General features: G+C 38.9%; 2 protein-coding genes across 2 annotated transcripts; both read right to left on the reverse strand.

Moving 5' to 3' along the window:
* Positions 1-242: 242 nt before the first annotated feature.
* On the reverse strand, positions 243-2,970 carry LOC137966000 (probable WRKY transcription factor 26). Its single transcript, XM_068812430.1, has 5 exons — positions 2,662-2,970; positions 1,932-2,120; positions 1,196-1,803; positions 938-1,099; positions 243-842 (listed from the first exon to the last, which is right to left on the reverse strand). Exons 1-5 carry the CDS (start codon positions 2,968-2,970, stop codon positions 422-424), a joined length of 1,689 nt encoding a protein of 562 aa, XP_068668531.1. The 3' UTR covers positions 243-421.
* Positions 2,971-8,596: 5,626 nt separating this feature from the next.
* LOC137965786 (protein EARLY RESPONSIVE TO DEHYDRATION 15-like) lies at positions 8,597-9,474 on the reverse strand. The gene is made up of 2 exons (XM_068812131.1): positions 9,147-9,474; positions 8,597-8,982 (listed from the first exon to the last, which is right to left on the reverse strand). Exons 1-2 carry the CDS (start codon positions 9,388-9,390, stop codon positions 8,825-8,827), a joined length of 402 nt encoding a protein of 133 aa, XP_068668232.1. The 5' UTR covers positions 9,391-9,474; the 3' UTR covers positions 8,597-8,824.
* Positions 9,475-15,017: the final 5,543 nt, after the last annotated feature.

Below are 15,017 nucleotides of genomic sequence, written 5' to 3' on the forward strand. Positions count from 1 at the left end.
GATGGCTGAGATAGCCTTTCACACCAATGTTAATATCGATATTAATATCTTCATTAAGGTTAGCTTTAGAATCCATTTGGTGGGGGAGAGATATTTATTTGTGGGCCCAACGAATAGACGGCCATAAATAAATCATTTATGTTGGTGAACCTCCTCACCCACCATGAAGCATCTTTTCTGACTAGGTTCAGAGAACAATGGAGACAGAAACAGATTTAACTGAAAACTATTTTTTTCCTTTCTCTACAGATGTGATACAAAGTGAAGAGGCCAGACTGCCTAAACCCTAAAACCAGGCCTCTAACAAATGAACAAATATCCTGCCTAAATATACAATAAACAAACGCCATTAACACAACAAATTGAAGAAAAAACTTATTGGTTTTGATTCCCTGCCACCTTCCCCTCCGTTCCGATCGTATCAATACAGCAATTGCTCTAAGAACAAATCGTCCCTCGGTTCCTCCTTGGTCTTGCTAAACGTGTTCTCCGTCTCCGACGGTGCAGCCATGTACGGACCGTCGGAGTAAGCGCTGTACCCGTAACTAGTGGGGCTCTGCAACATCTCCAGGGTGAAGGGTGTCTGCCCTTCCGGATTGCCCATCATGGGATTGCTGTGGTTGGTAGTGACTGATGGTTTGATCAGCAAGCCCAGATTGTTGTTCTCCGGCGGTGGTGGTGGTGGCGGGCGATTGACCGCCTGAGAACCGGAGCCCCGAGCCGCAGGGACGTCGTGGTTGTGTTTGCCTTCGTATGTTGTGATCACTGCTCGGTGATCGTGTGAAGCTCTTTCGACATGTTTCCTCACTGGACAACCAACGTAGGTGCATTTGTAGTAACTCCTGTTATTATTGAGCAGATTAGATATGTTAATCCTCAGAAGATCCGAAAATTGAAAAAAAAAAAAAAGTTTTTACAAAATTTATGCTGTTTTTACCTTGGATTGGGGTTCCCCTTCACTACTTTCTGACCGTATTTCCTCCATCTGTACCCATCATCAAGAATATCAATGTCACTAGTAGTTTGGACTACAACTCTGGGTTCTCTTACCGTCCTACTACCAGCAGCTGATAGACCTTCATTTTCATTGTCCTTCTTCCTGCAGACAGAGAGAGTAAGATTACTCAGTTTCCTTTAACCAACAGGGAAAATGAAAAATGGAAATTCGTTTTCTGTATATATATCAAATTCTTACCATCTTTTAATATCGGGTTCATCTTCATCGAACTCATCGCCTCCTGATTTACTTCTCTGGGAACTCTGATCAATATCATCGTCACCTATGGAGAGGGAAGAATTCTCTGGGGTTGCCACTGATTCCATCTGCAGTGGAGAGCGACCGGCGAAGGAGTGATCGGATAATTCAGATGTAACTGCAGCTTGAACGGGTTGAGCTGCAGAACTTGAATTTCTTTTGGTAGATTGAGGCTTGGGATGGTTGTGGCTTCCCTTATACACGATCTCCGTGATCTGTCCATCTAAGGATCTCTCCACTTTCTTCTTCGTCGGGCAGTTTGGAAACGTACACTTATAATAGCTTCGAGGATTTTCACTTCCTTTCACTTGTTTCTGACCATATTTTCGCCAGTTGTAGCCGTCTTCTGACCTTCTCTGTTCTCTGTAGGACTGAGGAGCCTGTGGAACTTGATTGAAATCAGATTGGAATCCGTTATTTGTCTGGATGTTCGAGATTTCAGCGGAAGCATATTCAGCTTTAATATTATTTTTTGCTGCCGAGAAATCAGATTGCTTGCTGGACTCTTGATAACTCCAGAGCTGTTGCTGACCTTTCAATGGTTCTTCCTGTCAATCCACAAGCAAATTAAACACGATGTTAGCGATCAAACAGGTTCTAGAAAATGTAAAATCACTTCATTTTAAAGTTTTAGCGAATCCCACTACTAATCTCTCATTACAAGAACAGATCATACCATCGGAGTGGCGGCAGAGGAAGTCTGGAAGATCGATGACTGTGCATTAATTGGTTTTGCTTGCGGTTGGAATGAAAAGTCAGAGTAGCTCTTCTGCTCTTCTTTGATGTTTTGCTGATAGTTACTAAAATTACCCTTCCAATTGAACGATAGAGTGGGAAATGATCCAGTTGTGGGTGACGGAAGAATCTATCAAATAGCAATCATATGGGATGTTAGAAAAAGCAAAAACCTAATCGGAAACTAATGTCTGGATGCCTGGATCTCTCTGAAACTGAAATGTAAAAAGTACAGGTGAAGAATCCAAAAGTTACAGAATTTAGAAAGCTCAGATGGACAGAAAAGAATTCGGCTCCTGTCTCTTGCTTAGAAAAGGGAAATCCACTGAATACTTAATTCACAGAAAACAAACAGCACCAAAAGAAACAAAAGCACTCAAACAAAGCAAATGAAAGAGTAAAACGATGCATAAAAAAAAGAGGAAACATTGACCCAGCCTAAAATCCAAAGGTAGGTAGCAAATATTGAACAAAAAACAAGAGTACCGACCCAGAAGTATCAATCAGAAGCGTTTTCTCAGGAATTCAGAAAAATAAAATGACATAAAAAAGGAAGATGGATGAATCTGGCAAAGCACAAAAGAGGTTCGAAAAATCATCAGACAACCCGATGGAATGTAAAGATGGGAAAAAAAAAGGAAAGAGGAGGGATACCAGACTGTAATACTTACATTAGAAGTAGAGAGCAGCACGGGAGAGTCCAGCAGCTCGGCGGGGCTGAGACCAGCTGGAATAGAGAAGTAAGAAGAAGAGAAAGGAGAAGGAGGAGAGATGGGTAGCGAGGGAGGTGGAAGAGATTTGAATTTCGGAACACCGGCACCGACCCTTTCCGCAACCCTGTCGGAGAAGGCCCGACCGGAGGAAATAGTCCTGGAGTCGTTATGGTCGGCGGAGAAGGCAGACATGAAGGCGGAGGTAGTAAAAGAGAATGGCTGATGGGAATTAGCCGACGTTTCTAAGCTCTCTGTGGAGGAAGCCATGGGAGAGATATTAAAGAAAGAGGGGAAAGAGCGGGAAATGAATGGATTTGAGAAGGGAGAGAGATAGAAGAAGAAGTGAAAATGCTTACGGCTTGCATCAGGCGGAGCATCTTCGAGGAAGGTGGAAAAGCTATGTGGGTGATGTTTGACCGTAGAAAAATATTTTTTGGTCAGAGCTTGCGGGTTTGACCGGATGAAGGCGGCTGGGTCCGAGAAGCGAGAAGGCTCGCTATCTATAGAGGGAGACCTGATTAGCGTGAGAACTACATCCTCGCCCTCTTTAAGATTGGTAAAGAGACACAGAAGAAGCCGCTACAGTGCTTCTCATATTAACAACCGTCACGGAGTTAAATGACATAGAATACCCTCAGATTTTTTCTAAAGGACAAAACGGAGACCATTGCGTCATGGTGTGTGTGACAGATTCATTTTGCCTAGGGACCCCTAAGTCATTAGTTATAAAGACTTTGGGATTTTAGACAAGTAAAAGTTGAGGCTTCTAGACGCGAAAATAGATGGAAAATTGATGCCCACACAAACAGAGGCCAATGAGATGGTCCCACTAAGGAAAACGACAAAAAATGTCGTCATCTAGAGGATACCAATGGATTTTAAAAAAAAGTCTTAGCGTGGAATGAGTTGACCCGGTGGGTCAAGCCTCGTGGTTACCTCGTTTGCAAGCTTCTAATCTTTATCCCGGGATTCATCCGGACCGTCAACGTTTACGACCCCAAGTCCTGCGGGGTAATTAGTTTCAAGTGGTCACGCAAGTATCTTCACTGATCATGAAGCACATTAATGCCCTTCATTTTCAGAAAATTTACAGAAGCCAAAAAATATCAGGCTTGTTTACCTCTCCGTCTTCCCTTCTGCTCTCGTAAAAACTATCAGTAGATACTGGAAGGAGATCAGTCCCATTGTTAGAGAACTGGTCTCAGCCCGATACTGGAATAGCCATTGGAAATCTTATCTGACTGAACTCGAGTGTTCAACAAGTGATTTAGCAAAGCTCCATGGGTTGCTCGCTGCTGTAAATATACCAGTCAACCTCCCAGTTCAGATTGGCTTGCCTTCAATATATCAGTCAACCTCCAAGCTCCCATCCGAATCTATGGCGGATTTGGATGCCAGGACGACAGACAGGAGCTGTTGATTCACCGTCCGTCGACAAAAAAAATTGAAATAGCTCTTTGTTCATCTGTCTGGTTCAGTTCAGGGTGGCACATAAGCTTTCCTTGTGAAAACAATCACTCTAACTGACCAAAAGAAAAACTAATCGTTGAGAGTTGAGCGATTGGTTTGGGGCCGCCGGTGTAGTTACAGTTATGTCGACGAGCAGCGGATGGGTATCTTGCGGGCTTATCTCTCGTTCTTCGCTGGTACGGGAGCTTGCTTCCGATGGTGGAGTACGGAAACTACAAGATATTGCTTCCAAGAGATTGCTCAGCCTCTTGCTGATGCTAGCTGCCAAGGGAGAGAGAGAGAGAGAACTCTTACCGGTTCAAATTCTTTACGTCACTTGGCTGCTTAGTCTTTTCTGGAAAAACAAAAGAGGTTCATTTTAGGTCCTTGCGAGTTTTTGTCATTCTCAACATATATGTATACAAACCAAACGAGAAGGTGAATAAGAAATTAGAATTTTATTACAAAGATGTATTATAAATACAACACTCAAGTTAAGAAGGAAATGACAAATTCGAACTATGTCATATTGGGATTACATGATCCATACAACTTTGGTAGCATGTCTTTCTTTAAAGGATTTGTAATCGTTTGTTCAATCTAAACGTATTCAAATGAGCATTTCGTTTGATCTGACATGTTTTTTTATGGTTAAGTTATGTATGTCAATATGTTTACTTCAATCTCCACTCTTATTATTTTTAGTTAAGAATATAACAGCAAATTATCACAATAAATCCTCAGTGGCTTGGAGATATTATCAACAACTCAACCTAAAAATGAAATTATTCTACTAAATACAATGTGATATTGTCTGGAAACAAGAAATAAACCCAATTTCCATGGTGGATGTAACATCTAAGGATTGTTTTGCACTTTTCTAAGATACAACTCGTCCAACAAAGATAAAGATATATCCTAATGTTGACTTATGAGAGTCAACACAACCAGTAAAGTCTGAATCTAAGTATCCAACAATCTCCAAGTTATCGAATTATCTATATGTAAGCATGAAATCTTTGGTATCTTGCAAGTACCTTATGACCTTCTTTGTAGCTCTTAGTGATACGACCTTGAGTTACTGTAATGTCTTTTTAACATTCTTGCTGCAAATACAATGGTTAGTCTTGTATAGATCTAGTAATACATTAAGCTTTCAACTATCGAAGCATAATAAATATTTTCTATTTGTTTCCTTCTAAGGCTTTGGTTCACATAGAAATCACTTGGGTGCTACACTAGGTGAATAGTTTGATACCCTAAATCTCTTAAATATCTTATTCATATAGGCTTCTCGTGAAAACCCCAAGATACCATGTGATTTGTCTCATAGATCTTAATGTCAGTGACCTAAAATGCCTTGCTCATATCTTTCACTTCAAAATAGTGAGAGTGAAATAGTTTCACTCACGTAGCAATCCCATATTATTAGTTGTCAACAAGATATCTTATACAGATAAAACTAGGAAGATGATTTTCCTTCCACTAATCTTGTGATATTTGAATTGATTTATAATGTTCTAATGAATAGATAACTTTATGAAACTTTAAATATTATCAAGATGAGGGTTGTTTTAGCTCGCATATGGACGTCTTAAGCTTACAATTGTTGACTTAGGTTGACTCAAGTTCCTAATTTAAATGATAGCAAAACTTAAAATAGTGCACTAATTTTGCAATTCAAGCAATGTAGAAAGAATAAATGCACGTTGCTTTCAAGAGACATTCTCAAGATATATGTGGAAAAACCGATTAGAAAAGACCTAAAGCAAAAGGAAGAACAAGTCGTCTTGAAGAAACCCCTACGAAGAATGAAACATGAATATTTGAAGAGCTAGAGTTAAAACATCTTAGAAATTCTCAATAATTCTAGCCTTGTAAGAGGATGGCCAACTAATTTTCAAATATCAGGTAAAAGTGTGAATTGGAGCATTAGGGCATCAAATTTTTTTCTAAAATGATGTTTTAAAAATATTTTGTAAAAAATTAAGAATTATTTAATTCTTCATATTTGACCTTTCCCATGATTAAAAATTAATTAAATACTTTGTTAATAGTTATTATCAATCATTGTCTTAAACATATGATCGATCCTATAGAAACATCAAATCTTTGAAAACAGTGGATGATTGATCATCCTTTATAGTGTATGATTGATCATTCAGAATGCTGCAAGGTAGGATTACAAAGTATGATTAATCATTTATAGTGCATGATAAATCATCCAAAATGTTGCATGGCAGGTGTATAATGCATGATCAATCATTGTTTATAAAGCATGATCGATCATCGAGATTTGCCAAACCTTTTAAAACACATGGTTGATGGCTAATCGATCATAGGCCCTGGGAAATCAAAAATATATAGTTGTTGGAGCACAATGATCAATCATCAAATTATAATAGTTTTTTTTTTCTAATAGTCTAAAACGACTAGTTTTACTACCAAACATATATATTGAGGATATAAGTACGGCTTAATTCTTCTAGAAAGATTTTTGTATTGCAAAGTTTTTCATTTTGCCCTTGCAAGAGAATAAGCTCAAATCCTCCATATTTTCCAAAATCTCTTAATTCGATTTTGACATTCCTAGTTTTTACAAGCTCTACACACTTAATTGCTTGTGCTTAATGGTTGCGAAGCTTGGTTCTTACTAAGAGTAGGCTATCTCTCTAAGGAAATGTATAAGTTTCTCATTTTCACTTTCTTTATAAAGAGGTTTTCTAGAACCTGAAAATCTAAAAAGATTTGGATATTTTCGAGCTTTGAATTAAGAAAGAAGAGTACCCACTAGAGCCGAAATCTAGTTGTAAAAAATATCTTGGGGACATATTAGGAATAGTATTGTTGGGTATTACAATTTGCTTAAAGGGAATCAAAATGGCTTTATATTCTTTCTAGTAGAATCTAGATAACAAATTCTCGAAACATAGAGAATAAAAAATCACTACAAAAAAATTAGACTTCTACAAACAAATATTATTACTAGCAAACCAAAATTTGAAATTCATTGATGAAAACAAGAATTTCACCAACAAAATTACAAGTTCACTACTATAGAACAAACAATACTAGTGAATTTTAAAAAATTCTTTAGGTTTTGCACCAGCGAATTCTGAAACTGAAGCCAGTGACTTTTTTAAAAAATTTCATTCCCTCTCTCCCCATTTTCCTTCATCTCCCCGCCGCCACTGACTTTTCCTTCTCCTCCTCTCCCTGTCGGTCGTGACTTTTCCTTATTCTCCTTACTGCCTGTGTCATCGAGAGCTGCTGATGCCCAGGAAACCCGCTGATTCCCCTGTCGACCGTTGTCAGGACTTTTTATCTTCTCCTCCCCATTCCCCTGCGGCCACATCTATTTTTCTTCTCCCCTCTGATTCTTCCCTCGCACCTGGCCACCGCTTGCTATAAGTCGGGCCTCCTATCCAGACTTCCCTGACCTTACAATATGAATAGAACATATTTATTACATGGAGAACACTAAAAATGGTTGCTCATGGCAAGCGATTTAGAATATGGCTATGAGAAAATGTTTTTGATGTGGTAGACAAAAAGTTAACCTCAGTCCGTGAAATGACTTTCTAACAATATGAGTCTATTGTTATCAAATGCTAATTTCCATGTTGTCCAAGAAGATGATGCTGCTGGGCCATTGACTAATCATAAATTCCTCCAAGTCTTACAAGTATTCCAATTCAACTGGTAGAAGATTAAGACAATGATGAAGATGTAGATGTAAAAGATCAGGTGGAGGCAGAAGATGAGGAAAAAGAGGGTAAAAGGAGAGATTGGGGTTAGTGTTGAATTACCTAAACTTCCTCCTTAAGCATATTGGGGCTATTAATCTAATCACTTTATTATAATCGGACTAACTGTATTTGCATTGAATGATAATCTGAATTCATATTGCAGATTAGAGTTTACAGGGAGTGAACACAATCCCGAGTGAAAAAGGAATTAAAATGTAGCATCAAACCTTGTAGAAACCTGGCACGGACTGTTGGCTGATTGGGCAGCTCCTAAATGAGATAATAAATGTGAAAAAAGGGTCAAGGATCGGTATGGAATTTACCTGGTAATATTTTGTGGTGAGCTTGAGATGGTAGGTGACTTTGTGTGGTGAGACGCCACTACGAATCAGGGTGCAAGGAGTAGAAGATCAACCACGGGTGTCTTTGATGACGATGATTCCAACTGTTTTTGCTGATGATCCTTCCCATTTTCCTTTTTCATCTCCCTAACGTGAATCGGTTTCGAAATTCATTAGATGAATTTCATCAGAATGATGAATCGTCTTCTGTATTTCCCTCTCTCGCGGATGAGACGGGATGAAATTCATTAAACTGGTTTATGCTTCAGACTAATTTCAAGCCAAAAGATACAGATTTTGTGAAGAAAAAAAACTGGGCTTTTCAGCATCATTCAATTTCAACTACGCTACATATTGAAGAAGGAAATGTTCATTTTTTTCGATTTTGTCAGTTTAATCGAAACATACATCAGGAGCGTTCACTACAGTTTTACAACTAAGAACCAGGAAAGATGATTAACAAAGGCGATCATCCGAGAAACAGACTGATCAGCACTTTCCTACACTACCATGTACAAATAAAAACTACATAGCACCTATCAACAACAACAACAAGGCTCCATCCACACTCATCGACTTGCTCTACCTCGGCTGCTGAATCTGTCGTGGACTCACTTTGACGTTCACGATTTTCGGCACCTTCTCGTAATGTTTAAGCGCTTCGGTCAATACTCTGGGTTTCTGCCACTTCAGCGACCCAAGCGACACGATCTCCTTCGCATTCTTCTCTTCAGCCGTCGCTGCACGACCACCGCAATCGTAAGATTTTTCATCCACAAGGTAAAGAACACAGAAAAATTAAACGAAACATATCGCATATTACGAGTTATACATCCGAATCGCGACAAATCTGAAGAGCTAAAAAATAAAAGAAATTTGGGGAAAAGAGGGGAGCAGGGCTTACCTTTATAGCCATCAAAAACAGCATCTATCTCCGGGAGGAGGAGATCGTCGTTGTCGAGGAAATCGAGGTCACTTTCAGGTTCCTGGAAACATTCTTGGAGCCAGTAGTCGCGGAACCAGGCGGAGGAATGTACAAGCTGCCACCACTCGTCGGAAAAATCCTCAACCGCTCTGTACGCCCACGGCACGAACAAAGGAGCGTTCGGGTTCAGATTCGACACCATCGGCCGGGAAATCACATCCATTATCACCGGAAACCACCTCGAGATTCGGATTTGCTAAGAAAAAACAAAATCTGAAACGCCCTTTCTGAAATTCTTCCGCTCCGGTTTAGGCACGGAAGATAAAGGCACTCGATACAGGATATTTATAGGAACGAAGTAGCCAAGTAGTCATGATTACATGAAAATATTACCAGTATGCCACTATTAATTACTATCTCATGCTATTATCAAGTATTTAAGGTGAATTACAAAAGCACCCTTATTTTTATCAAATTTACGGTTTACAAAACCAATCTGTCGTGTCGCAACGAGGGTAAAAAGGGTTTAGCATAAAGTTGGACAACAGATTCTTTTTCAATTATGACAAGGGTAATTTAGTCATAATGAAACAATGATTATGGGTCAAGCGTGTCACGGAAGCAAGTGGTTCGGTGGCGAGGCAAGTGGCTGGGTAAGTGGGAAAGAGACTGAGAGAGAAACTACCGGCCGGCCCCGCCGAAACTACCTGACAAAGCGGTAGATGGTGAACACGTGGAAAAGAAGAAGCCGAGGAGCGGAGGCGATTTGTCGTTATCTGGAGATGGCACGTCACTGTTCTAATCCAATAAGGCGACTTGTGAGAAAAGGGGAGGAGAGGTGAAATTACAATAAGGCCCTCGTCGTGGAGAGATTCATTCCCTTTCGTCGTATTTCATAAAAATGGGAATCTTTAAATAATTGCTATTATCTGTCGATTTGAAAGTGATGTGACGTGGACGCCTTTGTTTATTAAAAGGTTTTAAGAGCGCTTGTGTCCTCTTTTTTTGCCCCCCTTTTTTAGCGCGTTAGTGCGGCGCACATGGCCCTGTCCCCAGGAAATTGATTTCCTCACTTTTTCTTATTTTATTTGTCTGAAATAATTTCACGGAAACGAAATGGAATTAAGGGGACTGGGGTGAATACATAAAGTTGTTATCGCCCATGTCACTATAAAACGAGATATCAAGTGTGTGACAATTAAATACATTCATGAAACTCGAACCATGTACATATAAGAGACAATGGTCATAGGTCACATGTCACATGTCACGGTGGAACTAGATAGCCGCTATAGGGAATGATATTTCTTGTCTTCATTGCATGCATGAGTGAGGCCAGTTTGCTAGTACACAAGCTTGTCTCTTCACGTGAAATTTTAGCACCTATACTCTAAGTTGTTTGTGTGATACTCTAAGCCAAGGGTGTTGATTATTTAATTTTTTACTTAATATTTTCTGGTTGAAGACATTTGTTTTAATATGTCTGAAGTTATAAAAAAAATTAACTGTTATATTACCTTTTCTCCTACTTATATTTTTTAGAAACTACAAACGAAACAAGTGATTGGTGGAGGCTGTGAACAAGGGGGACTATACTATGTCAATTTTCCAACCGTCACAACTGTAAGTGTGGGTCCTTAGTCCCACTTAATCGGTTAACCTTTTCGGGTTGTATTGGCTAGCTGTCTTACATGGTATCAAAACAAGTTTCGCCCATCCTGCCTTCGAATCCCCGCACGTTCGCATGTTTGGCTCGGGGACTTTGCATTTGTATTTGGAATTTGACCTGGGTTTAACCCGGGGGTTTGATTTGCGGGGGAGTTTTGGAATATGTTGGTGATCTGTGTTATGACTTGTTCTTCCGCACCTTAAACGGTTGACCTGTTGGTTGCGGATGGTTTGGTACTTTGCATTTGGCACGCCATCCCGCGTTCGAATCCCCGTGAGTTCGTTCGTTTGCATTTGGTTTGGCGTTGGGACTTTACATTTGGCGGGGTGGGTGTAAGTGTGGGTTGGTACTCTGTATTTGGCATGCCATCCCTCGTTCGAATCCCCGTGAGTTTGTTTGCATTTGGTTTTACGCGGGGACTTTGCATTTGGCGAGGTGGGTGTAAGTGTGGTTCCTTGGTCCCACTTAATTGGTTAACCTATTGGGTGCGAATGGTTTGGTACTCTGCATTTGGCACGCCATCCTGCGTTCAAATCCTCGTGAGTTCGTTTGCATTTGGTTTGGCGCGGGGACTTTGCATTTGGCGGGGTAGGTGTAAGTGTGGGTCCTTAGTCCCACTTAATCGGTTAACCTTTTCGGGTTGTATTGGCTAGCTGTCTTACAACGACCACATCCAGTTCTTAACACAAGGCTATTCAATGACACAATAGATTAAGCTATCTATCTTTATAGTCTCTCAAGAATATGTTTCCTTCTTTACATTCTATATCTATTTTGAATTGAAAAGTTTATCAATTGAGTAAACACTAGAGGTGTACTTATTCTCCTCGAGGTGAAACTAAAGGTATTACTCTTTTTTTCATTAATTCACACTAATGAGTGGGAACCCTTATATATTTCTAATGTTTCTCAATCCAAGTACTTTATTACTTTTGTTGATGATTTTACTCGGGTTACATAGTTATTTTTACTTAAGAACAGATCTTGCAAAACCTTTTGTGCTATGATTTCTACTCAGTTTAATAAAAACTTAAAGGTTCTTTGGTCAGATAATACAAAGGAATATATGTCGACAAAATTTTTATCCTTTTGTAGGGACAATGGCCCCTTTCTTTGGAGTTGTTTGGGTGTACTTACTTTGTTCATGTCAATCTTCACATACTACTAAATTAGACCTCGTAGCTATTAAATGTATTTTTTTAGGCTACTCTAGTACCCAAAAAAGATATGTTTGTTATAATACTTCTCTCAAAAAGATGTTTGTATCCAAATATGTGACATTTTTTTAAAGAGCAACTTTTTTATTCGATCATCAATGCCCCACCTAGTTTTTCTTCGACTAATGAGTTTCCTAAGCCTATTGTGCCAATCGAAGACAACATTTTATGGCAGTGATGATGTATCTCTTCAACCCCCTGAAACATTGGCTGATACTACACCCGTGGAATCTAAAAATCCTTACGAGGTAAGTTCTCCTTCTTCTCTTCGTGTTTTTGGTCCTCCATTTGATACTTGACCAATTTCTCTTCAAAAAGAGCCTAGGTCTTGCACATAACCATCTACTTCTCACCGCATCTCCATTTTTTTTTATCTACTCATTGGTTGTCTCCATCTTGTTGCCACTTCCTAGATTTGTGGTTGAGGGGGAGTTGGTATGCCGCCTACAGAAATCTTTATATGGTCTAAAGCAATCCCCGTGAGCTTGGTTGACAAGTTTAGTCAAGTTATGTTTCGGTTTGGGTTCACAAGGTGCTCTGTGGATCATTCTATATTTTTCAAACACACTGATAAGGGTATAGTGCTACTTGTTGTGTATGTGAATGATATTATTTTGACAGAAAGTGATACAAACAACATTAGTCAAGTTAAACACAAAATATGCAGTGACTTCAAGAGTGAGAGGACTTGGACTCCTCAAGTACTTTCTTAGTATTAAATTTCTTCAGTCCAAGCATGACATTAGTCTATCACAGAGGAAATATGTATTTGGCTTACTTAAAGATACAAAAATGAAGGGATGTCGCCCTACCGTCACCCCTATGGATATGAATGCAAAATTATGTGCTAGCTCTAGAGAAGATGTTGATGTGGGCAAGTACCAAAGGCTAGTTAGGAAGTTGATTGATCTTACCATGACCAGATCAGATATCTCCTTTGCAGTTAGTCTTGTCAGTCAATACATGCATAAACTTCATATTTCTCATTTGCAGGCATTGGAGAGAATCCTCATATACTTGTCAAAGGCTCCAGGTCAAAGGCTCTTATATAAGTGCCATGGTCATCTTAATATTGAAAGCTTTGTCAATCTAGATTGGGTTGGATCTCTAGATGATAGAAAATTCACCTCAAAGTATTGTACATTAGTTGGAAGCAACCTTGTTACATGGAAGAGTAAAAAGCAAAATATAGTTGCAAGATCTAGTGTTGAGGCAGAATATAGACCTATGACAAATGTAGTAAGCGAGCTTTTATGGATTAAATCCTTCCTAATAAAGTTTGGATTCAATGAACGGGGTCCTATGGAACTTTACAGTGATAATCAAGTTGCAAATCACATTGTCTCCAATCCAGTCTTTCATAAGAGAACAAAACATATGGAAGTTGACTATCATTTTTTTAGGGATAAGCTAAAAACATACATTATATGTCTCGAACATGTTTCATATTAAAGACAAGTTGTTGATATACTCACAAAACCAATTACATCAAAAGTCTTCTCCACTATATGCACCAAACTGGGAATATATGATTTCTCACCACCAGTTTGACGGGTAGTGTTAGAAGATATGATCAAGCTTGTGTGTCATTGATGTGACAAGTCTATGGTCTTTTGTCTTTTACTCACACCTATTAGGGTGAAAGATATGGTTTTAATTATCATATTTTGACATCTATAAATAAAGCTTAAGGAGGAGGATTGGAAATAAGCTCACTACCCTAATCCTCTCTTCTCTTTCACCAACAAACTCTCTCTGTCTCAAACTCAGTCATCCATCTTCTCTCTAACTCTTTCTCCGTGATTGTTTTTGTTAGATCCGGCAAGGAGCAAACTAAAGGGGGGAGGGGGTGAATAGGTTTGCTAAATTCATTGGTAATCTTCAACTTCTTTTGATTCTTTTGCACAACCATTTATAGAAGTGTTTATAATCTTGTATAATTCGGTTGTGCAATGAAATTATTAAAGTCAAGATTCAAACACAAGTGATTATTTGAACGACAAGCCCTTAATAGACAAACAACAATATATGGTGGTTCACAATCAGACATTAACTCCAACTAATCCACTCCCAAGGTGTTTTAACTTGGAGTTAATTCACTATATTGAGGTTGCCAAATTGTCACTCACAACAAATTGCCTCCTAGACCAATTATAACGCAGTCCACCCTGGGACTTATACAACTCAATTGACCACAACAATCAATTACAATATCTCACCATCACATATGAATACAATATAACTACTAAATTATCCGACCTAGACCCTCAAAGGGATTTTCCAGCAACCAACTAAGCAATCCCACCTTGGCCCACTAAGGGATTTGTAGCAACCTAGTGGATCAACCTAAACCCACTAAAAGGATTTTCAGCACCATCTACCTGCACAAGGACTTATGGCTCACAACAGTAAATAAGGCTTAATAGTCTTTTCTCTTCAGCCATAGAGGCCTCTCTCAATCAAATTAAATTGAAGATGGTCTTGCCTTGCCAAGGCATGACTAAACAATGCAAGGGTCACTTTCTTACAAGTTTACCCTTTTTCAATTGCCCCTAATATATGCAGATTTTAGAATACAAGTACAAATACTAAACACACCCAATCCTATGCGTCTACCTGTTTGTATGCAAAATAGGTCCAAATATTCTAAAAATATATGCAATAATTCTTTTGTTTCTAAACATGGCAATAGGTCATTTACAAATTTTGGAGGTCTATAACTCCTAAAATGAGCATGAAAGATTGAAGTTTTGAATTGCTTCACATAGGAGTCAACTTCTTTTTAAAGGGGGTCAACTCCTTGATATGATCGATTCCTTTTTCACTTTAAAACTTGTTGTTTCTCTTGGTTGAATTTTTTTCACTCCAAATCTTGTTGTTTCTCATGGTTGATTCCATTTTTACTCGATGTTGTCAACTCCTTTTGAATGTGGTTTACTCCTTTTCACCTTATAATTTAATTCT

This window comes from Aristolochia californica, unplaced genomic scaffold (assembly GCF_029961685.1).
Source record: "Aristolochia californica isolate CCGP_79_NKW_82.1479 unplaced genomic scaffold, dmAriCali1.0.hap1 SCAF_5, whole genome shotgun sequence".
In the NCBI taxonomy this organism is placed as follows: domain Eukaryota; kingdom Viridiplantae; phylum Streptophyta; class Magnoliopsida; order Piperales; family Aristolochiaceae; genus Aristolochia; species Aristolochia californica.

What these genes read in the sequence shown, in the direction of transcription:
- LOC137966000 (XM_068812430.1), bottom strand. Translation starts at nt 2,970, where the DNA reads ATGGCTTCCTCCACAGAGAGCTTAGAAACGTCGGCTAATTCCCATCAG. An exon ending in TGCTGCTCTCTACTTCTAAT is followed by an intron (nt 2,121 to 2,661) that starts GTAAGTATTACA and finishes GCTATTTGATAG; the next exon opens with ATTCTTCCGTCACCCACAAC. An exon ending in GAACCCGATATTAAAAGATG is followed by an intron (nt 1,100 to 1,195) that starts GTAAGAATTTGA and finishes CTCTGTCTGCAG; the next exon opens with GAAGAAGGACAATGAAAATG.
- LOC137965786 (XM_068812131.1), bottom strand. Translation starts at nt 9,390, where the DNA reads ATGGATGTGATTTCCCGGCCGATGGTGTCGAATCTGAACCCGAACGCT. An exon ending in TGTTTTTGATGGCTATAAAG is followed by an intron (nt 8,983 to 9,146) that starts GTAAGCCCTGCT and finishes GTGGTCGTGCAG; the next exon opens with CGACGGCTGAAGAGAAGAAT.